This window comes from Amblyomma maculatum, chromosome 3 (genome assembly GCF_055883805.1).
Source record: "Amblyomma maculatum isolate TAMU_Amacu chromosome 3, ASM5588380v1, whole genome shotgun sequence".
Lineage (NCBI taxonomy): Eukaryota > Metazoa > Arthropoda > Arachnida > Ixodida > Ixodidae > Amblyomma > Amblyomma maculatum.
Genome location: NC_139346.1, coordinates 137955936 through 137980833, shown reverse-complemented (window position 1 = coordinate 137980833; position 24898 = coordinate 137955936). Strand labels below are relative to the sequence as shown.

Here is a 24898-nt window from a genome sequence, read left to right as displayed (position 1 = left end):
AATATCTTTTTTGTTGCCATTGCTTCTTTGAGAAGAATGTACAAAGATGCCTCCCGCGGGTTATGGGTATGTGCGTATGTGATTGTTAGTAAAAAAAAAAGGACACGATAACCATTTAAGGGTATCAAGCACAGCTGAGCTACATCTCAATCCGCCTTTTGCGCGAGTTTTCTGCGCATGCGCGAAGCCCCAGCGGCGACTGATGAAAACACACTGAGCGGCGTCGACGGCGCTTCTCGTCGCCGCACTCATAGCCAACGCACGGGGGCTGGAGGCGCGGTCACGTTCATAGCCTCGGTAAAACGATGCCAACCACCTGTGCCACTTACGGCTGCCACTCTCGAGGCGTGCCGGGATGCAAGACGCGTTTAGTTAGGTTTCCTTCGGCGAGCCGCGACCTGCAACGGCGTGAAGCTTAGATTGGGGCAACCAAGCGTCAAGACGTGAATGGGCGACCTTGGCAGCCGACTGCGTGCTCTCGACTGTGCGAAAAACACTTCGTTACAGGTATGTATGCATCTAAAGGAAATGTGCATGATGAAAAGTATCTACCGGAGTTTGCACCAAGCCTGTAACCCACCAGTGATAGCCGCAATGAGCATTTGTTCGGGGCGTCTGATGGCGATGTATTTTGTCGTTTGTTTTCTTTATGTGCGAAGGGGCCGGGTAGCGCAGATATCACAGGTTGCTGTGTGCGCTACACCGTAATATTTAGCATGTTTTATCGCGACTGCCACCTGACTAAAAAGAAGAAAAAAAGGGTGTTTGTTGTGATGCACCGCCGTTAGCGAGCCGAGTGGTTGAGCTGGTCACGAGGCTCGCGAACGGCAGTGCATTAAAACGCCATATTTTTTTTTTCTTGTTAGTGAGGTGGCATTCACGATAAAACATGCTAAATATTACGGCCTAGCGCACACAGCCGCCTGTGATATCTAAGCTACCTAGCCCTTTCGCACATAAAGATAAGGGACAAAATACATCGCCTTCAGGCCCCGGTGCAACTGAAGCAATCACGCACCGAAGAAATCCTTATTGCAGCTATCACTGGTGCGCTACAGCCTGGGTGAAAACTCCAGTAGGTACTTTTCATCATGCCTATTTCGCTTAGATGCATACATACCTGTAGTATCTGTGTTTTTGCCGCTCGGAGTATATGACGCACTTGACACTTGCACGACGCACAGTATTTTTTTTTAATTAAAGGCTCGCCTTCGTGCACGCCAAAGCATCCGGACTTTGTTCCTTTAATGTACGCAATCAGATGCACTTCGTTAGGGAGCTTGATAATCGTCGTCTTCGTCCAACCATTTGCAACGGCAAGGAAACCGCCCGGCACAATAAATGAGTCTCCTGGAGGGTTCATGCTCGTTCACTTGCAGAGTGGATCGCTCTGGACGTAGAACAGGGTTGGTTCCTGACCGAGATGCGCATCCGATATGTAGGAGATTCACATGTGTCACCAAGTTGTTGATTCCGCAGAAATCGCGGCGGAGGCAGAAATGAACATTGGAGATCCTTTCACAACAGAATGACCATTCTCTGCGCACCGAGAACCTTTTCACCACTGCGACCACATCCGTTCTGACTCCTGAGGCCAGAAACCGGCTACAGCTCTGAATCATCCATTGCCAGAAAAATGCAGCGCGTTTCCTGCAGGTGTGCATTCCGGCCGGGACAATGCCCTTTTCACGGGGTGTGTATATGTGACCCTCTGCCGATCTTCGTGGATGAAATCCTATAGCTGCACGGTTGTAGATGACGCGAGGAGGAAGAGACGCCCATTGCACCATGCCGGCGCCGCGGTGACCGCATTGTGCTCGGTAACTCAAGACACCCCGCGCATATGCGCCGCTCAAAGTCACAGGAAACGATTCCACCTAGCTCTGCAGCATCAACAAACCCCTGGCTGCTTTGGCCTTTGAGATCTCTCTCTCTCTCTCTCTGCCCCCACGCTCTCCTGTCTGCCGAAAACCTGCACGCTGAGAGCGTCTCATTCTGTCACGTCGAACACGGCCCGAGCTACACGCTCATACAATACGAAGATAGTATATGCGTACGTGCGTTATGAGTGGATTGTGAAAACGCTCTACCTTCCCCCATACTGCGTGAACATGATATGCTGCAATCACTGTCACTACTTTCCGCTCCGAGGCCAAAAAAGGGGGGAAGCTTTCGCTTTCTACCAGCGTTGGCGTGGCCATTTCGTATGGTGTGCTTTCGCGTCGTCCGCTACACTGCCGCTCAATGTGTTTCCCGCCCGCTCCCGCATGATGGCGCCACATCCTCGCGCAAAAGGCGGATTGAAACTCAGCCACGGAAAACAGCTCACGGAGTGACGAGTGAAAGCATAAATTACCAGAATCAAGATTGTGCACCTACCGTTTCTCTTGTGAGCGGTGAAACGAATTCCCAAGCTCCCTTGGTAAATTATGAGCTGAATCAAAATGTGGCAGCCATTCACAGAGTTAAACCCTTAGCTTGCAAGAGTGCAGAAACATGGACAGCAGACAGTGCGGATGTTATGTCCATTTTATCTCTGCTGTTTTTTTGTTTTTTTTTCAGCGCTCTTTTGCTATATGTATTCCTACCTATTCGCCGACATTCCTGCGTTGAGGTAAAGCCTGCAGATCGCACTGAGCAATCAAACTGTAAAGCTTTCAAGTCGATGACGCGGTTCCGTCTTTCATAAGCCAATATGAATTTTGATCGAGGACATCCTGCAGAACCAAAGGTTAAGGCTCAAAAAAGCTTTCCTTTGAAGCGGTTAATGTAATGAAGCTCTATTGGTGGGCGCAGAGAGTCTCCTTTGGTGCAGCACCTTTGTATAAAGCATGTACTGTTCGCCTTATAGAGCCTAAATTCGGAGGTAACCGAATAATGTTTTGAACTTCAGAACTTCATACTTTTTGTCCTTTGGGAGAGAGACGTCTTTTTACAAGACGATATTCGTTTGAGATAATACCTGACGAATGTTGCAGGCAGTTCGTTTCTGTGAGAACTACAATGTTATGTGAAATGATACCAGACCGCTAAGCTGCACAAGTTCTGTAGTGTATCCACAACATAAGTATACATTTCGAACAAAAAATGTTTTTATTGAACTGTGAGGTAGATAGGCAAGACACAAAAGTACAATGGAAGTCATTGGATGTTTGCTTTGTTCATTTCACGCAGTGTTTTGGATATGTACAATGTTCGTGATGCAAGTCCTTTATACTGTTAAAGGTCTTGTTCGCGGAGATCTCTTTTGGTACGCCTGACTTGCAGACAGAAGGCAAAGAAGAAACAAAAGTCCGCTGCAATCAGCCCTTGTATCCGTAGCCGCCGTATCCGTATCCACCATATCCACCGTATCCATAGCCAAGGCCGTAGCCTCCTCCAAGACCGGAGTGAGCAAGGAGGGCTCCTCCGCCGCTAACCTTGTTGACGTGGTGCACCGTCCTGACCAGGAACGCAGGCCCAGCAACGAGCTTAGCAAAAGCAGGGCCCCCACTCAGAAGAGCGACGCTACTTCCCACACCAACACCACTGACACCGTAGCCGCCAAGCCCATATCCGAGTCCATAGCCACCGTAGCCGCCACCGTAGCCGACTCCAAGCCCACCAGCCATTGCCGTGGCCAGAGCGGCGCAAAGTAAGACGACAACGGTCTGCAGTACAAAAAAAAAAACGTCTTTTTAAATGCGCTTTGTCTCTTACGATGTACATACTATCGTCACCTCCTATTTCTTTTTCCGCCTTCCCGCTTAAAACCAGTACTTTCAACTATGTGCAGCATAAGTATTGCCGAATAAACCGCGGAAAACAAAAGAATATAAAAATTGTTTTCTACAAATGTTCTCAGCTGAGAATGAGCAGTAGCGGTGGATCTTTTTGAAATGTACTGTGGCCGTCAAGTCTCTTGTATCACTGCGTAATGCTAGTGGCATCAAAACGAGCTGTTTATATCGGCCACTTTCTGAGTAGATTTTGTGATTAATTGCGAAGTATATGCTATGTTGAAATACGACTCCTGTGAAGCCTGCAGTTTTGTCGCTGAGTGCTCTTGGGTGGCTAAAAATATGTATTTGTTGTTTTGTAAGACTGCTTAAAGTTCGAGTAGATAATGGCAGGAAATCAGAAGGGTTAAACACCAATTGGAAACAGGACCTGCCCAGACATTAGAAATATGCGTCCCAGAAGACTAGATCGGACACTGTCATTCCTGGTCCGCGTGGAATTACGCGCCATCATGTAAAGGTGTTCCATAGACTTCGTTTAAACGGGGCTTTCAAGTGAATTCACTTGCATTTTATTTAAAAAGCTGAGTCTCGTAATGTTCCACCTGTGGCATTGTGGAGACGGCGCAGCAGATGTTAATGCTTTGGCCAGTGTATAAGCACAAAAGGATAATGGCAGCCGCTTCTCTACAGTTTATTTCCGCGTACAGTACAGTTTTTGCCGCTGACCGTTGCCGATAGGAACTGTCTTCCTAAGGCCATTTCCCAGTCTTCCAATTTTAGTAAATCTCTAGAAGAGCATTGTCACGAGTAAACAAGTGCTTTATTTTGTTTTGTTTTTTTTTTTTTTTGGTTACTGACTGCACCGCCTGAACTGCCTATTTATGGTATGTTTTTTATCTGTGAAGCATTGAAGGTCTTGTATTGCCCCTCCAGCGTTGGCCAAAATATTAGCCTGCAGTATTTTCAAATAAATAAAAGGCTGAGTCTCGTAACGCCAATTTTGGCGTTGCGGAGACGGCGCAGCGGATGTTAATGCTTTGGCCAGTGTATACGCGCGAAAGGATAATTGGAGCCACTTCTCTGAAGGGTTTTGAAATAGGCCTCTCTCTGTTAATTTTAGACTAGGCTCTTGGCCGTAAAAATGGAAAGCTTTTCCAGCATGTCGGCTCTTTGTCGTTTTTAGGCAACGCGAACTAGACGTAAATACATGCGTATTTATTCCACACATTTTCTCACGAAATCGTCCCCTGTGCACCAAGTTGCCCTTTCTTCTCTTCCCGTTCCCCAGTGAGGAGTAGCAGGCCAGGTGTAAAACCTTTCGGTCAGCCTCACTGCCTTTTATTTCAATAAACATAACTACCCCTATGGCAGCACATATGTTAAAACCTGGCCTGGGAAAAAGCCCTTTTCGTTGAGCATTTACGTGTATTATGCAGATATCGGTGCTAATAGGCCAATCGCACCTGAAACGTTTGAGATTACCGCAGCGGCAAGCATAGAAGCATTCATTTACAAAGTCTTTAGTGCAGGCCTCTCCTTCCTCAGAGTATTGATTTCTGTACCGCTTAATACGACGCTGGTTTCATATTTCATATTGTATGCTTTCTGGCCATGCTTACTAATTTTTTAGGGCAGGCTAACAGCGCATGTCCTCATTATGCACTCAACGATGAATTTGTTGACCAAAGCGACCCCCTCACTTCCCCAATACATCCTTTTCCTTGAATGTGCATGAAACATTTTCCGTCGATGACGGACACCTTTCAGGCAAGCGTTTTTAGGCCAACTTACCAGTGTGTTCATGACTGTGGTTGTTTCTGCTGCCACTACACGACAGTCGATATTTGGACGTCCTTTCTCTTGCTTCTTATATACACTTCGCTCCATAAGGAAAACCTGGTCAGCTCCGGACGAGGATCACGTATTTGCTGACGGTATGTCTCCTTCCTGTAGCTGCGTCGAAAAATAAAAAGACAGTGCAAACTTGCTGCTTCTTTTATGCAGTTTTTTTTTTTTAATCGGGCTGAACTGCTTTCCATTTATGGAAGTGAGAAAAAATGAACAAATCTGCAAGTGCGCGTGCAGTTCTAAACGCTACCGCGATGGCTTCTCATCGTTTATCAGCACAAGGTGCCTTCCTTGTGAAGAAAACGTTCGGAATTTCTCTGCGCGCTCACCATATTTGGTGCAAGGCGGAAGGTGTGCACTCGGCTTATCTTTAGGAAGTAGGTACTATTCGTTGAATGTAGAAAAAAATTGTATAAATAAACCGAAACGGAAAGTCTTACACAAAGTAGCACATACTACGGTGTTGCAGACTAGTTGTGGAAAAATTGCTGAATTTTTTTTTCTCAAACCCCGCAAATGAATAGTCTGTTCCAAATTATAGATTAGAAAAAATACCACCGAACAAACCGCTGCTTCCAGTAATGTTAATGCTAAGATGGTATCAACTATGACCAAAAAGTAACCTGAAAATAAAATTATGCATTGTTTTTTATTGTTCAGTACGATGCAGGTGTGTCAGGCTCTTTTAGGTCTAGTTGATGCCAGTCATTAATGTCAGATAACTTAAACCGAGCGATGCGAGTATTGTGGGGTACCTCCTGTGGGACGCTCTTTGGCCTGAGAAGCCCTTGCGTCATTAAAGTCACTCCACAACCCCTATCATCATAATTATCACCATTATCATCAGTGTCGTGTCGTGTTCTGAGTTTAACATTGTAGCAAGGATATTTCTTTCGAGGGGTTGTTTTCTCTGAAAAATATCCCTCTCTGTTTTAGATACAACACGTTCACATTGGGTGTATGAAATAGGTAAAATTATTCTGAATATTTAAAGAAGTCTGCATTCTTTACTGCCTGTAATTATATAATTAAATATATATATTTTTTTCAAAATAAAACACATGGCGACATTGATGAAGACCGTTTAGCCTAAAAGCAACGTTTATCTCACTTCACACGTTACGGTAATAGTTGCCAAGGAAAGGATGCTCTCAAATATGAAATATTTCGGCTGGCCGTATGATTGCACTAGCATAAATGGTGTCTCCGCGGTAACGCCCTTTCTGGTAGAGCACCGTTCGGCATACTACTCGAAGCTTTTCGAATAGCGTATTTTTGTCTATCGTGCACTGCTTGCATAAAACAGTGTGGCAGCTTGGCTTTGATTGTGATGGGTGAGCCACTGCTTACGAACGCCGGGTAGCGTAATATCGGCACCGGTGGCCGGGAAGAGGATAAATAAAACCTATAATTATTTTGCAAAGCTGCTTAAGTGGCTACTTTTCGTCACGCGTAGGGGAACTAAACTAAGTTCCCCTGCGCATGTTTTAGGGCTCTTGGGGCTCTTTATATTCATATTTGTGCATTGCATGACTAGATAATGATGTTTCCCACTTTTCAGACATGCTGTGTCTTTTTTTTTTTGCTTTTTTTCTGCTGTTCTACCTTGACATATAGCTATATTATTTGCCCAAAGATAGAAAAGCCATCAAAGCTTCGATGTGACTAGCCAAAAAAAAAAAATGTTTGAATTGACGTCAGTCGGAGGGATGATGCATTCAAGGAATCTTAATCCGCTTACTTGTTCAGCTCGGTTCGGCCTTAAAGGAATGTTGAGCAGGTCAACGATTCGACTGAACTGATAGTGCAATGACGCGCCAGGGTGGTGTCAGCCTAAGATAAAAGCCCTAAGTTGATCATTCGCTGAACACTACAGAACCGTGATTCTCTTAATAACTTAATTTTGTGTGATTTGATTGAGATCATTAGTAAAGAAAGCACTGCTCTCTAAGAGAAACCTGTCGCATACCCATGAAATGGCTTTCACTTCAAGACGCTTACATCGGTGTTGGAATTAGGCCAGCCAAATTTACTTCTCCATGTTATCTCGATAACTACTATTTTGGTTTCTAAGCATATCAAAAAGTATGCCAGACTTTCCAATAGGAATCTAGGATGGCGGGAGCATTTGTGGAAGTTCACGAAAGCGCGTTGCCCATTAGCGAACGCAAATTTGAAGTAGGAGTGTTTACTTTAGGCTGGGGTTAAAAACGTAACTCGAAAATTCGATCATTTTAGATGTATTGTTTCGTGAAATGGAATGTGATTTAGTGAAAATATATATCTTCTTATACAGAATTGGGAGGGTAATAATTTATGCTATATGTACTATTGAGTATTGTCACTCATCTTCAACTCTGTTTACTTCGTCCGCTAATTAGTAACTGATCCATTGCGAAAACAACAAGCTTTCTATGCGAGTATGTTAGCAAAGCCGTGCTCCGAGAAATCAAGTACCGATTATTTTCTTGGGTGCTTAGCTCTCACAAATATACCTTAATCTCTTGAATGGCTATCACTATAAATTGTAGTGAACAACGACAGCAGTTTTAATCCATACAACGCATGTATGAAACAGTTCCGAGATCTACTGCACGCTGCAATGTCTCAGAACTTTCGCTGAAATGAATTCATTCATATTACGGCCATTCTTTGCGGCTATGACTGTAGTTTTACCTCCCAGTTTTCGTTTGTCTTTTTTGCTGCTGCTGCTGCTGCTGCTTTTGACTCAATTTTTTTAGTGGTTTTATTTCACCCTTGTTCCGACTGGTATCTGTTCCGTTTGTAGCTGTACATTCTAATGATTCTACCCGCAATAATGTTGGCGATATATTTTTTGCGGCTTTCTTGCTATCTACGTCGCGACTGTTATCCTAATGTTTACAGTTGCTCCTTATGCTCACGTTTAGCCCCCCCCCCCCCCCCCCCCTACGGTTTGATTGTTCGAACATTACACGCGTCTGGCTTATACAAGACTGGCGTGTTCTCATTAAATGTTGGTTGTCAGTAACGTCGTGTGTTGTCGTCTTGCCTCTGTCACGTCGTTTGTGAGGTTTTATTTCTTGCAAGGTCTCTTCTGTCAGTTGCTTTAAAAGTTTTCATAATTTGGTGAGTCTTATTCATAGCTTTTCACCCCTTTGAAAGTTTGCCGGTAACCTAGCTATCCTAATGCCTACATCTTCTGTGCACACAGTCGTTACATCTCTCGACGTATCGTTCAGTTACGCTACACCATGGTAGTCCTGATGGACAAAGTTAGAGTATCTATTCTGCTATGAAATCGAAAGATATCTACTTTCCCTCTTACCTGCAACTTGTTGGTTGGCATCCTTCATTGTAGTTTCTTCCGTTCTATTGGCAAGTCTAGAGTGATTCTATGCCTTATTAACCTATGTTTACGGCACTGCGTCTTTCCGATGACCTTTACATTCAGCATAATGCCATTGTTCAGTTCAGTTCAGGCGTTCAGTCGTGTCCGACTCTTCGTGACCCTATGGACCATGTCACGCCACGCTTTCCGGTCTCTCACTATCTTCCTAACATCACAAAACTTCATCTGCATTGCCTCAAGGATGCCATCTAACCATCGCGTTCGCTGCGTACCCCTTCTCCGGCGACTCTCAACCTTTCCCAGCATCAAATCTTTCTCCAGCGACTCCACTCTTCTCATCAGATGACCAAAGTAGCTGAGCTTTAACTTTAGAATTTGACCCTCCAATGAGCAGTCAGGGTTTACGGTCGACAATCGCGACTGATTTGATCTTCTGGCAGTCCAAGGAACTCTCAAGAGTCTTCGACAGCACCACAACTCAAACGCTTCAATTCTTCGGCGGTCAGCCTTTTTCCCAGTCCAACTCTCGCATCCATACATCACAACTGGAAAGACCATAGCACGAGTTATACGAACCTTGGTTGGCAGACTAATGTCTCTGCTCTTTACTAGGCGGTCAAGGCTAACCATTGCTATCTTTCCCATCTTTCCCAGAAGCAGGCGTCTCCTAATTTCACGGCTGCAGTCTCCTTCCAAGGTAATCTTGGAGCCCAAGAAGAGAAAATCTGTCACAGCTTCCACTTCTTGTCCATTGATGCTCCAGGAATTGATAGGGCAAGACGCTATGATCTTTGTCTTTTTAATGTTCAGTTTAAGCCAAAACTTCTCACTCTCTTCTTGTACGCGCATCAGAAGTCTCTTGAGTTCCACTTCAATTTCTGCCATTAAAGTGCTATCATCCGCATATCTAAGGTTGTTGATACGTTTTCCAGCAATCTTCACTCCAGCTGAAGACTCGTCCAGACCGGCCTTCCTCATGATGCACTCTGCATATAGGTTAAATAGGCGGGGCGACAGTATGCAGTCTTGCCTCACTCCTTTCTCAATCGGAAACCAATCAGTAAGACCATGCCCAGTTCTGACTGTGGCCTCTTGTCCTTCATACAGGTTCCTGAGGAGACAGATGAGGTGAATTGGAACTCCCATCTCTTGGAGAGCTTGCCACAATCTGCTGTGATCTACGCAGTCAAACGCTTTCGCATAATCAATAAAGCAGAAGGAGATGGGTTTCTGGAACTCTCTTGCTTTTTCCATGATCCAGCGAAGGTTGGCAATTTGGTCTCTAGTTCCTCTGCCCTTGCGAAACCCAGCTTGCACGTCCGGAAGCTCCCAATCCACATACTTCTGCAGCCTACCTTGGAGGATTTTCAACATCACCTTGCTAGCATGCGAAATAAGCGCGATCATGCGGTAGTTGGAACAATCTTTGGCACTGCCTTTCTTTGGAATGGGGATGTAAACTCACCTCCTCCAATCCTGTGGCCACTGCAGGGTTGTCCAAATCTTCTGACATAATGTATGCAGAATGTTAACAGCGTCATGGTTGAGGTTTTGAAGCAACTCAGCTGGAATGAGATCAATTCCGCTAGCTTTGTTCTTAGCAAGGCTGGCTAAGGCCCATTCAACTTCACTCTTCAGGATGCCCGGCTCGAGACCAGAAATCACAACTGTCTTATGTTGGGTTTGCACATTCGGGTTCTTCTTGTACAGTTCTTCTGTGTATTCCTGCCACCTCTTGATCTCTGAGGCTTCAGTGAGGTCCTTGCCTCGTTTGTCCTTCATCACGCCCAGCTTGGCACAGAAGCTTCCTTTGATATCTTTGATTGTCTTATACAGAGCTCTTGTGTTCCTTAATTGGCTGTTGTCCTCAACTGCTTGGCACCGTATGTTCAGGAAGGCATTCTCATCTCTCCTTGCTATTTTCTGAAATTCCGCATTGAGAACGTTCTATCTTTCTCTATCCCCCATAACTTTTGCCATCCTCCTTTCCTCAGCTATTTGCAAAGCCTCTTCAGATACACAGTTTGCTTTCTTGCATTTCTTTTATTTTGGAACTACCTTAGTAGCAACTTCTTGTATTATATCACGAACATCAGTCCACGTCTCTTCGGGCTCTCTGTCTTCTAGATCTAATTCTTGAAATCGATTCCTCACTTCCACAGCATATTCTAATGGAATTAATTTTATCCAGATCATACCTGAAAGGCCTTCTAGTTCTCTGCGTTTTCATCAATCGAAGCTTAATTTTCGCAACAAGAAGCTGATAATCGGTGCCACGATCGGCCCCAGTCCTTGTTTTTACTGCTCGTATAGCGCTTCTCCTTCTCTGCCGGCAAAGAATATAATCGATCTGATTCCTGTACAGACCGTCCGGTGAAGTCCATGTGCACAGGCGCCTCTTGTGCTGTTGAAAATGAGTATTCGCTATGGTCAGGTTGTTTTCTTGACAAAACTCTACTAGCCTCTACCCAGCTTCATTTGGCTCGCCAAGACCGAACTTGCCTATAATTCCTGATATTTCTTCACTCCCGACCTTAGCATTCCAGTCTCCTATGAGAAAAACGACGTCTGATGATGGGGTGCGGTCTAAAAGGCATTGTAGGTCCGCATAAAATCTCTCAACGTCAGCTTCTTCAGCAGTAGTGGTCGGTGCATAGACTTGGATAACTGTTATTTTGAAAGGGTGACCTTGGATCCGAAGTGAAATCATTCGGTCGTTTTTGGGGTTGTACCCTAGCACTGCTTTGCCCATTCTTCTGTTTACTACGAGAGCGACCCCATTCCTTCTCTTGGATTCGTGCCCACAATAAAAGACATAATGGTCGCCGGAGTTAAATTCGGCCATTTCGGTCCACTTGAGCTCGCTGATACCCAAGATATCAATGTTTAATCTATCCATTTCTCGCTTGACGACATCCAGTTTACCTTGGGTCATAGATCTTACATTCCATGTTGCTATGTGATATATCTCCTTGCAACATCGGACTATCCGGTCGCTTCCCGACACATCCACAACTGAGCGTCCTAATGGCTTTAGCCCAGCCGCTTCATTCGTCCTGGAGCTACTAGGAATTGCCCTTTGTTCATCCCCAGTAACATGTGGGACGCCTTCCAACCTGAGGGGCTCATCTTCCGGCGCCATATCATTAATGGTATTGTGACTGGCCATAGGGTTTTCTTGGCAGGAAATACTACACTGGGTTGCCATTACCTTCTCCAGTGAATCACATTTTGTCAGAACTCTCTGCTGTGACCTGTCTATCTTGGGTGGCCCTACACAGCAGAGCTCACGACTTCATCGAGTTTCGCAAGCCCCTCCGCCACGACAAGGCAGTGATGCATGAAGGGGAATGCCATTGTTAGCGAACTATATTTAGTCTTTATTTCTACCTCTCCCTTAGAACTCTGGTATGTTCATTTTCTTTCCTTACACTTTCTCAAGATGATATTCATTATTCGAAAATAATTGCATTCTGCAAATTTCACTCATAACTTAGGTTTATGTTTCTAGAGCATGAGGAGTAGTAGCTCACTGCCGGATCTCTAGACTTTTTTTTACCTACCCTGGCATTGATGAAGGTAATCAACAGGGCGTTCAAGTAGCCTATCAACCGAGTATACTGTGTTTCTACTCTTCTCGCTGACAATTCTACGTATTTAAGGAAGGTTCCGACTAATTGGTCATTTTGACTAATAGGAGGTGCGTATACCCCTACTAGCTTCTATATATGTATGTCTGTTGAGCGTAATTACGATACCTTTCACACAATCGATACTACTTTAGAAGTCTGCTTCGTTGAAACCGGGAAAATTGCTTATTTTCAAAGTGTCACACGTAGTCCTCCTTTTGCCGTTAAACATCGATAGAACAGCACGTGCCCGGAATTTAGAAGTGCATATACTTCATTTCTCCGCGAACTTCATGAAGCCACGTTATATCCCATTTTCTGTCCTCTAGTTCCTCGCAGAGCACTGCTATATTAGCTAAACTATACAATAGTTGCGAAAAACCTTGACAATTGAGCCGGTTAAATAATAGCACAAACAAAAATTTGACTATTATAGCTAAGCATCTATAGTTGCAGTGGGAAGGCAGAGCAATATTAGTAGACATAACAAATTTCAAAGTTTCGAATAGGCTATTCTACCCTCCATGCTTTGGCTCAAGAAATGTTGCCTATCTTGCATTACATACCGCGAGATTTTCAGAACCATGTACACTTTGTATCGCACCCGACACTGTCAATTGAGAGCACGAGTATCCCATCACCTCTGGTTCCCATGAGCTCGAGCTAGAGGCGAATATCGCAGGCGGGACTGAGGACATGACAGGGAATTCGCGCTCTTAATGAACGGTGCTAGAGACAGTGCTTAGGTGTTTAGATGTTTTTTTTTTCAAAGCCCACAGGTTTTAGCGGGAGAGCGCCACAGCTTTTTTTGAGCTACAGCGGCGAGCGTAATCGAGTTTTCGAAATTCTAAAAACGGATGTGGCTCTTAATAACGGACAGCCACAAATCCTGATCGCTACTAGGCACCTATGTGACAGATTTATAATGTTAATTATAACAAAATAGGCAACGATCTTACTATGTAACCTTATTTCCTTGGGTTGAGATGTCCACCAGCATTAGCACAACTGTGCCGCACAAGCCTGCTTTCTTGAAGCAGCTGATATAATGCTGTCACAGCAAGACGTCAGCAGGTTGATTGCTGAATGACAAAGATTCTTAGCACCCTGCACTGTGTCAGTAATCTCACCGATGCCGTGGTCAACATAAAAATATTTGCATCATATATCATAACATGCACATCATTCTTCAGCATCAGAACACGCAGAATTGAAGATGATCACTTAGCAACCCGATCTCCATCAGCCACTCCTGCTGGTTTCCCGGGTAATTATTCTAAGGCAATCGGCAGCACAGTCACTAGGACCGGCCTATGCTCGGAGGTGGCAAGCGAAGTTGTGGTCGGAAGCTGCGAATTAGTGCGCTGGAGTGAGGCAGGTAATGAAGGGCTTCAGAGGCATTTTTGAGCACTGTTGGCCCGAACAGCCTTGGAAAATCAGGTTTAAGAGGGTGTTAGCTGAGGTCATTTGCTCTGACAATATCGCCAAATGTCTCCATGAAAGCTGCGACCACAATTTGCTTTTCGTGTTTCATCCAGGTGATTCTTTAATCAAAGACTGACTTTAATCCATGAGAACCGGCTCAGTATTTTTCTTGTTAATATTGGCGGTCTCCGGTTGCACACGATAAAATAATTAATGTAATTTGCACGCTATAGAACAGTTGCAAAACCTACAAATCAGCTTCCCTGTGAGGCAGGAATACATGCACAATGGCCAGAGAACCTGACTCAAGGATAATAGTTAGGTGCAGTGCATGCATCTACTAAAGTCCACACTGCTTCGTCGCACAAGAGCTATACAAATGAACTCGAGGGCTAGTTGGTCTGACATCTTCAAGTTGTGCAGCGCAACGACGCCAGGGTATATATATCGTTCGCACCCTGAATAAACTTGTGTTGTCAGTTCAGCGCTGTGTCTGTCCCATTCTCTTGTCTAGGCTTCGTGCCGTTGCCCTGCATGACTTGAAGATATTGTAAGAGAACAGGTTTTCGGGCATTTTTAACGAGGGAATAAAGGTGGGAGCACTATGTCCCTGGGGGGGGGGGAGGAAAAAGATTTAGAATAGGGGGCCCTAACCGGATACAGTAATAGTGGGGGGGACAATGTGCACGCGCGGAATGCTGCGACGAAAGGGCGAGGGGTACGGGAATTACTCTACCCGCCAGGCGATGTGGCACTGGCAGCACTGCACACAACTATTACCCCAAAGTAAGTCTATGCCGCCATTTTGCAGGAATTTGTGCCGCACAGGGAAGCTGACTTATAGGTTTTGCAACTGTTCTATATGGGGTTATATCGCTAATCTCAACAGTAACAGGGCATACGATACATGTGTAAGCTGGGCTGTCCCGTATGACACACCTCCATTTATCCTACGGCGCAGACGACCCATGTCGCTACGATGTAATTTTCTCTAGGCTAAGCGCAACTGATACCTGTCGAATGTGTTACCATACAAGTACCCTTTGGCTCATATACATGCACCAACTCCACCGTAGGATTAATGTCTGTACACACGCTCACCTGCTCCTCAAGACGAGGAGTGAACCATGCCCCGAAGTTTGCAAAACACTCTACGCTCTCTCGCGGGTAAGTTGTGGCCTCAAAATCCACCCCTCGTAGTGGCTCAATTGTAGGGGATTTTTGTGATAAAAATTACGCGCCACGGCAGATCAGTTGTCAGCGCATTAGGGTGCCTAAACTTAATACATTGCAATGCTACCACGAGGGTAATATTTCTCTAGGTGTGAAATGAAAATGGTGGCCTTGTACTTTAGAGTGACAGGTAGGAATATTTCAGAGTGCAGACTGCTTAGTCCAACTCTCATGGTTTTTTGATGTCCTCGACCGCCTCTGTATTATTGGATACGCGATCCTTTTTACTGCCGCCATGGGTCAACATCGCTTGGGCGAGGTATCGAACAGGTTGAGATAACTGGAGCCATGATGCGCATACAAAGCAGAGCCAAATGCCTGCAACCATGGTGCACAAAAAGAGTGGAGTCACTGCACATATTATCAACGCTATAGGTTTAGGCGGCCGGCCCTAGATATGCCACGCACGACCGATGAAACCTATGAAGAAATATTCAGACTATAACACTAATATTCTGTAAAACGGTAGCTGTGGTCAACGTACAGAACAAATTCCTCGAATACTCCGGCACGGGAGACAAAAGAACTTTTCCTAATCCGCATCGTAGCGAGCTCATGCAAAAAACCCGGTGCACAATGACAAGCATAAATTACAGCCTCTCCGAAAAGGTTTCGTATCGAACCCGACCTTCACCACGTTCTTTGCTGGCGCCTTTAAAAGCTTGAGATGCCAGTACTTGCGAGAATCAGTAGGGAGCGTCTCGTGAGGACCTCGTAATTGGAGCCTGCAACTCGTAGGGAGGTTGTGACGTACGCGAAAGGAGACGGGCCTCGAAAAACGATCCAAAGAAAATGCTTCAGCGTTTTCCAGAACCATCCATTTCTCCCGATAGCCGGATCAAGTTTCGAACGATCATGACATTTTGTCCAAAAAACAGACGCATCTTGAATGCTAAAAAATGACATACCTTATTGAATCAGGTTGTTTCCTTTTCTTTGTATCTTCAATTCCTTTATTTTTTTTTTATTGTCAAACTTTTCAGTTGATAGGAAGTGAGAATTGTTCCTCATTGACAGGTGCCACTTATGGTGCCTCTGCTTTCGTCAGGCATGCCTTGTGCGTCCCATTTACGAGTGTGAGCGGTAGAAGCCAAGCCACGCAAGCGAGATGAACACTGCTGACTATTTTGGCCGTAGTGCACTGAACACGCCGAACACGTTGTCCTTCAGCACAGATAAAAGACCAAAGGGAAAAACAATTGCACGACGATGTGTGCCGAGACTGCTCTTTGAAACATGCCAGCGGCTTAGGAGTCGCATAGCTAGAAAAACAAGTTCCGTGAGCATTTCAAAAATAATATTAGCTCATGAATAGTGTACTCGAGCGTTTCAAGCAGTTATTTATTTATGGACGCTGTGCAGTTGAGTGCTTCAAGCACGGCTAAGTCACAGTGTACGCTCGAGGGTGTCAAGCAGGATTCACCAGAGAAGACGCTTTCACTGAGCCCTTCAGCAGCTGAAACGCAGCGACCACAGAAAGATAAGTTTTTCTGCGAATCAAACTTCTTTTTTAAAATTTGATTTCCTTTTTTGTTTTTATGAACTTCAATGTTTTATGAACTTCAATTTATACCCGCGCAGACGTTTCCTACTGGCAACCAACGCGTGGAAACGACCCGAGAAGGACTCCTCAACCCTAGCCTAGGCCAACCTGGGCCAAACACCGCCCGATTGGTGGTAAGCGCTGTTACGTCGAAATGGTGAATATTACCTCTTTCATGTCGACGTGCGGTCCCCTTCCGCCAGCCCGTGAACCACCTGCCACGCCATAGAATACCCTAATAGACTAACCCAGCACGAGGCTGTATAGACTAACCCAGCACGAGGCTGTTAAGGACGCACAGTGACGTGTCAGTGTGAAGTTCCTGTTGAATGTGATCGCCGACAATACACTCAAGCATCTACTCTGAAAGAAACTGATATGATAGGCACATCCGGCAATGACTTTTTAAGTACTTTCGGCAGTATAAAGCTATAATACATCATGAGCTAGACCTTCCAGTTTCAGTTGTAATCTGTAGTTTTATGAATACATGCCAAAGCAAGGGGTTCATAAAGTCGTCGAGGACGCCAGACGCTATCTACCACCTGTTGATTTAGCAACATGCAATGCCGTCGCACACTCCACTGCAGCCTTGCGTTTTTCCTTCATCACATCTATGCTACTGCGGTCGGGATCAAACGCAGATCTTCTGTACTCACGGTTTAGCATTTGGTATAGTATCGACACCAGCTCTATAGCCCCGTTCTCATGTATGCCATAAGTTTTGTACGGGTGGTTGAGTGTTCACTAGTCTTAAAACAATACCAAGAGATATGTGCACTACTCTTAATTCTGATACCACAAGACGGAAGTGAGGCATAAACATGGAATACCCTCTCTGGAACTGCTTTCATACTTTTCCGTCCTTCCACAAACGCTGCTGGTTAAATCCCTTACCTTCGGAATAAAGACATGATAACCATACACTTACGTATTTCTCTATTTTATTTCACACGGATCTAGCAATCGAGCCATATTATATTCCATGCTTCATTTCATTTCCGTCGGGGAAAGGTTGATGTCACCGCTCATAAAGTAGATCGATAGAAACTTGGGGCTCACTGAAGTGGCGCGGTGTTTTTACTCATTGATTCAGTGGTTGCGAAAGTAAAAGCGTTCATTATAGTGGTGAAGCGTGCGGCGATGAACGAGGTTGAGAGCTGGGACGTAGAAGAAAAGTCAGTATACTTTTTATTTGTCATGTGCTCGTGGTGTAAAATGGTGCCATGAGATCAGAGCGTAGCACATAATGGCACTTTCCAATTTGGTTTCGATAGATGCTCGTGGAGTGTGAAACACCAGTCTTCTGTACGTTTGAAATGTTTTCTTCTCTTATTTGCCTTGCATGGGAAAGGCACAACCAGCATGAGTGTTTTGCTGTAAAGGTACACGACACACGAGAAACTTAGAATCTTTATTCAGGCCAGTTGACGCGTTTGTAACCGTAGCCTCCATATCCGAGGTTGCCATGCCCTCCTCCTAGACCAGACCGGGCGAGCACGGCACCCCCTCCGTGCAATTTATTCACGTGGTGAATGGACCTGACAAGAAATGACGGACCTGCCACTACTTTGGAGAAAGCTGGCCCTCCATGAAGAAGAGCGACGCTGCTCCCGACGCCAACACCACTCACGCCGTAACCTACGCCGTATCCTCCGCCGTAGCTAAGGCCGTAACCTCCAGTCAGGCCCCCAGCAACTGTCAGGGCAATCGTTGTGGAGACGACAACAGCAAAGACCTGCGTGCAGGGTACAATTAGACACGCATCAACTAATATCCCTTTCAGGCGGAGAACCAGCTTCCACATTTGTGTCAGCGATGTCTTTTCTCGTCAAGGCAGCAGGACATTTTAAGAATGTGAACGCGATGAAACATTTTCAAATGTAAATATTCTTGAGCACAAATATGTAAAGTTACAATGTGAAATTTGTGCAGGAATATGTTAATCTTATATAAAATTCCACATTTGTGTCAGCGATGTCTTTTCTCGTCAAGGCAGCAGGACATTTTAAGAATGTGAACGCGATGAAACATTTTCAAATGTAAATATTCTTGAACAAATATGTAAAGTTACAATGCGAAATTTGTGCAGGAATATGTTAATCTTATATAAAATGCTCTTTCTCTACGCCAGCTCGTCTCAGCTTGATAGCAGAAGGGTCTGGAAGTGCTTAAAAATATCGTGTGTGTGTGTGTGTGTGTGTGTGTGCGTGTGTGCGTGTGTGCGTGTGCATGTGTGTGTGTGTGTGTGTGTGTGTGTGTGTGTGTGTGTGTGTGTGTGTGTGTGTGTGTGTGTGTGTGTGTGTGTGTGTGTGTGTGTGTGTGTGTGTGTGTGTGTGTGTGTGTGTGTGTGTGTGTGTGTGTGTGTGTGTGTGTGTGTGTGTGTGTGTGTGTGTGTGTGTGTGTGTGTGTGTGTGTGTGTGTGTGTGTGTGTGTGTGTGTGTGTGTGTGTGTGTGTGTGTGTGTGTGTGTGTGTGTGTTTGTGTGTGTGTGTGTTTGTGTGTGTGTGTGTGCCGGTTTATTTTTGGGAACGAAATTCTTCCAGAATAGTTGGTGCGACTCCTGGTGTGGGTGCCAGGTTCAAATTAGAGATGAGGGAGACAAATTTGAGGCAGACAGGGTGGGAAAAGGAGACGAGGGAGACAAAGAAAGATGTGTCTCCATCGTCTCAATGTTCAAGCTGGCAGCCCCTAGAGTTATTATTAGATGAATGAGGTAACTATTAGAGGAGTGCGGTACAGGAAGATCGACTGAGTCTATGGAGACACTAATAATTAGCGGCATGAATTTTGAATTTCCGTGACATGAACTGCACAAAAATATTCGGGAAAGGCTGAACGGTTTCAGCACGACCCTACTATGCTATCTGATAGATTCTGCAAAGCAGAAACCTTCCTTCTGATGCATCATGATTAGCTACGTAAGGGATATAGAGGGGTATACACAATTATTCAATTAGTAGCTTGAAAAGTATATACAAGAAAATGCTCCTAGTGCATATCATATAAGCTTTGCTGATTTTCGAGCGGTAATCATTTGATTAGTGCGTTTTTACTGAAACATATATTTAACAAAATGCGGCACTTTTTCTCAATATTTCTCTTGAGAACCCTTTCCAGAGCCCATAAAGGTTAATAGAGCATAGTTGAAATTTTGCGTTATAAACAAAACTTTAGTACATAATAATGTTAAAATGATACATGATACAGTGACCGCCATTTATAGATCAGCTAAACGCTTCGATCAGATTTCTTTTGCAGTTGGCTTCAGCAAACGCAGTGAATACGTTCATAGAAAAACAATTTTATAACAGCCAATCACAAAGGGAAGACTATCATTTCATGCTAATTTCAAGTTCACACAAAAGGCTGGTGTTCAGCCAAGAAACATTTAAAAATTTCGGATCATTTGAGCAAACCTCAATCTTTTTTGCGACATAAAATATGTACATATTTTTCGGGCGCCACATTTAACTCCGAATAATTTAACACAATTTCTTTACGAACTTAATAAATATAGTTATTCTTATTAAAATAACGGTACAGTACGCGGCCAAGATAAGACTAAGAAATGAAGTACAGCTATCTTTCTTTCCCTTCTTCTCTCGAAATCTTCTTACGGCTGGGCTTAAGAACTATCTGACCAACTCGCCCACCAGGTCATGTGGAATTAGGTGCCACATCAGGTTGTGCGACACATTTTTCACCTGCGAACCACACAATTTTACATCTGTTAATAGTAGGTAGCTCTGTACGGACAACACAGGCGTAATTTTTGTAACAGCTCTCAGAATTGCCTCACCCCAAAAATTATTATTTTAGTAATTAAATCGCTCTTTTCCTTACTCCGCGCCCGTAGGCCCGCTAGCACAGCGACTCACTGCCATCATGCTTTGCTACGATCAACTACAAGGTTGTATGAACAAAGTGTTTGTCAAAACAGCCTTGCATATTTCTCTCGTCAGTGATGTTCTCACATAACCCAAACAAGCAGCTTTACTTACCAATGAATTCATAGTCTGCACTGAATTTGGAAATGCAACTGTATTAACCTCTGCTTGACGTCAATGTTTACTCGTGCGCCAAGAAGACGCTTATATATATACTGGTCGGCGTGTCTGGGAAGCGTCTATCGCTCTCTACATCAGATAGTCTGACGCGTGGCCCAGATTAACGCCGAAGAAAAAAGAAGGCTTTACCACGGACATCTGTGTGGAATGTTCAAACGCAGTGGGGCGGATGTTTATGAAGCAGGTTGTCTTCCAAGCACGTTTCCGAAACTCTAACGGAACGCATGTGCCCGATTCGGCGGCCGATCGTGTAGGTCGCACGAACCGCCAGCGGCGCTAAACTTTGGACACCGGTTGTGTTGATAAATGCCCCATTGCGGTGAGGACAAATAAGTAGTGCTACTGAAGCGAAGAAGGAATTCCAAACGTCAAATAAAAAGTAACTTACCTTTCACTCAGAATAACTCGACGGAAGCACAGCTCTATGCGGGAGGCTGTTGTCGCATGCCGATGATGACCAAAGGTAATGGTAGAACTTAATCCGTTCTTGGCAACGGGTGTACCATCGTAGCGAACATTGTCCAACTTCAGAAATTCACCCCTGACTGATTTAGATATTCGGGAATGGTTAAGTAGAATCTATCACAAATCTACCAGATAACTTCTTTGCCAGACCGCAACAGTGTCACCGCCCACAACTAGGAAGCTGTAAGTTTCGAAAAATAAAACTATAGGAAGAGAACTTATGAAAGCTTGCAGAGTACTGAAGCAGCAAAAGTTATATTTATCTCTAACCTAAATATATAAATACGGAGGAGAAAGTACTGGCTACGAAATTATTTATTGGCGTCAGAAATCACTCAGAGTATAATGTTTTAAGAGGACAACCAACACCGCTTGCTCACCACCTTAATGTCGGTCGCATTATGACGAGACGTCAACAGCCATTTTATATGGTCCCGTTGGCCAATTCGTCGAAGCATATTGCCACGTGGCGGTGATAAATACGTACACAGATACGTACACACTTGCGGGTGAAGGAGACTGTCACAAGCACGACAGATTGCTCCGACAGATTGAAATCCCTTTCTCAAGGGCACAAAAATTTATTCTCGAATTTTTTTCTCCTCATAATTTTGACGAGGTGCTTGTGCAAAGTCACGGAGAAAATAATTGCTGCCAGGCTTCAATGCTTGTGTGATGGGCACAGAGGCTAGTAGGAGTTCATGAGTTGCTGCCGTAGGTGCCAGAGCACAATGAGTACGAATATGGACCTGGTGGCATGCGTTATGCCCAACGAAGTAGCACAATGCAACCATGCTAGTACTTTGGATGTAAAGCGGAAATTCGATGCTGTCATTATGACGATATACAGTACAGATATACATTGATTAATGTTGCGAGCTATAGGCCACAAAAGGTTTTAAAATTCTCTATTGATAAAAAAAAAAGTCGCCCAGACATCTGAAGAGAAAATTGCAGCCTCATATGTGTACTGAGTCATTTTAGTTTGAATTCAATACAGCGAATTTGACACTAGCGTTTCCAACCTTATTGCAGTGCTTTTGTTTTCGTATGGGATAACATCTGCATGTGTCCTTCCGGCTCAGTGTTCAATTTAAATAATCGGACAAGACATCCTATGGGTCACATGCTTTTTTAAAAGAAGAAAGAGTCATGCTTTCACTTACGAAGGAAGTAATGGTGCTATTCACTCAGAAACAGATAGAGGAATTCCGCGGCTGTGTAGGAGAATCTCTGATTATTTTTACCGAGTGCTGTTTTCGGATCACAGTACTCGATCCCAAACTAGCTTGGGCATGTCATATAAAAAAAAAAAAAACAGTACAAGAGAAGCTGAACGCAGCAAGAAATATGCTTCGTAGTCTTGATAGCTGATTTTGAAGCTTATGCACATCGTGTTCAAAATATTTAGACTGCTCTTAGAAGTAAACATGTGCACATTCCTTGTAGACATTGCACGAAATTTTGTGAACCAAGTATGCGCGTTTGTGGAGACAGATAGCTAGAATGCCTGCACGCCTTTGTCAAGTTGCAGAATCCCTGCATATTTGTTAGAGAGAGTGCAGATAAAAACGCCGCAGGCGGCGTTTCCGGCATAAAGGCAGCGCCTTCCACAACTTCAGGCATTTTGGCGGGAAATTATTTTCCGCCCACCCTGATTCGCTAATGTGCTAAACTTAGCATTTTCATTTTTCTTCACCTCTACAACAGCTGAGTGTAGGGGCTCTAATGCCCAATTTCTGTCGAAAAAAGGCAGATACCTCGTAAAACCGGCGCTACAGGGAGTACCGTAATGAAGCCAGTGGGGTACTTTAATTCTTCCGTTAATTTGCAGCTCTCACAATTGCTCTGTATACAGCTATGCATCGTGTACAATTTTAAGAGCGCTGATGTGGTGTAGTGAGGTGTATGACTAAATATAAGACGAATGTTATGTCCACACCACGTCATGATTATAGCTTGGTGGAGAGTGCTATATACGGAAAACATGTATAGGTGTGGATGAAAACTGTAAGAACTCATGACTCGTAGTGTGTGTGTCACATGGATGAAAGTGGTACTACATAAACAGGAAGCCTCGCTTCGAAGACGTGTCCTTCAAGCGCTCCAATGTACGTATTTAACCTGACAACCAGTCAAGCCTGCTACGCAGTGAGTACTAACGGTGATGGTGTTTCCAGACGGACATATGTCCAGAAAATTCGACGTCACATGTTTTCAATATTTTTCCAGAAGGCACCTATATCGGTTTATTATTTGAGAAGTTTAGGCCCCACCCGGCTCACAGCGATATTCGTCATAGATGTCAGCTCTTTCGCAGGCACGTAAGACCAAAAGAAAGCTCGAGTGGACGTAGAAAGCCAGCGAGATATGCGCTGCATCGTAGATAGAGCTTATGTGGGGCTACTAAGCTAATTATCTTAATTATTTATCTTAAATATTAAATAATTTATTTATCTTGCTTCCTTTAGGCTGTGCTGCTATATACCAGAAACTCATATAAAGGACTGTAGCTGAGACTGGTCTTGTTCACAAAGTAATTAACCACACTACACGACAGCGCCAGTATCTTGGCGTACTTGACAGGAGGGGCTGCAGCGCCCTCCAGTATAGCTATGGTAATAAAAAAAAAAAGAGAACAAAGACATAAAGAGAAATATAGACAACAAATAAAGGAAACAGACTCCAGCGCTTGCAGAGAAACGCACTTTGCCAAAGCTTGGTGATATATTTGCGTACGGGCCCCATTGCGCCGCCTCGCTAAAGGTTTTAGTAGCAAAGAACGCCATAACTCTTCACAAAGTCTGGACATATATACCCACCACAAAATGTGCTATACACACGTGTTCACACCTTGGACACTGCTGTCAGAACATAGGCGCAATTTTCAGGCACTCTAGTTGCACATATTTGGGCCGCAGCAGTGATTGTCGCGATTACAGTCCATTTTCAAAACCTCCGAACCATGTTAATCCATCACTGAAAGCACGGGCTTATTTTTTATTAATCTGATGGGCGTCAGTGTCATACATGCGCACGCACGCACGCACGCACGCACGCACGCACGCGCGCGCGCGCACGCACACACACACGCACACACACACACACACACACACACACACACACACACACACACACACACACACACACACACACACACACACACACACACACACACACACACACACACACACACACACACACACACACACACACACACACACACACACACACACACACACACACACACACACACACACACACACACACACACACACACACACACACACACACACACACACACACACACCACATTGTGAGTACTTATCGTGACTTTCATCCACAGCTGTGACTACTCCCGATCACCCTTCGCTTCACGTGAACTTCATCCTCATTGATGAATAATCATCACCATCATGCAAGATAAAATAAAAAAAGACTGTAGGGCAATCAAACCGTAACAAACGCATTCACGCCCCCTCGGAGCAAGAAGCGCATTTAACGGGAAGGCGGCACGTTGTTAAGCCCATTGAAAGGGTATTTAATAGATTTTGGATTGATGTAATTTGCTAGAAAAGGAGCTTTCCTGTCGCCCACTGCCCTTTTTAAATAACTAATTTAGGAACAAAGGAA

The 24898-nt window shown here is 44.5% G+C and overlaps 1 protein-coding gene across 1 annotated transcript; it reads right to left on the bottom strand.

Annotated features, from left to right (window-relative positions):
• Nucleotides 1-3231: 3231 nt before the first annotated feature.
• Nucleotides 3232-8898, bottom strand: LOC146196171 (uncharacterized). The gene is made up of 2 exons (XM_084596938.1): nt 8878-8898; nt 3232-3650 (listed from the first exon to the last, which is right to left on the bottom strand). Exons 1-2 carry the CDS (start codon nt 8896-8898, stop codon nt 3303-3305), a joined length of 369 nt encoding a protein of 122 aa, XP_084453064.1. The 3' UTR covers nt 3232-3302.
• Between the last annotated feature and the right edge of the window lie 16000 nt (nt 8899-24898).

Excerpts from the sequence above, each read along its gene's own strand:
- LOC146196171 (XM_084596938.1), bottom strand. The coding sequence starts at position 8,898 with ATGCCAACCAACAAGTTGCAG. Across the intron at positions 3,651-8,877 it reads TGCCAACCAACAAGTTGCAG|ACCGTTGTCGTCTTACTTTG; the intron begins GTAAGAGGGAAA and ends TTTGTACTGCAG.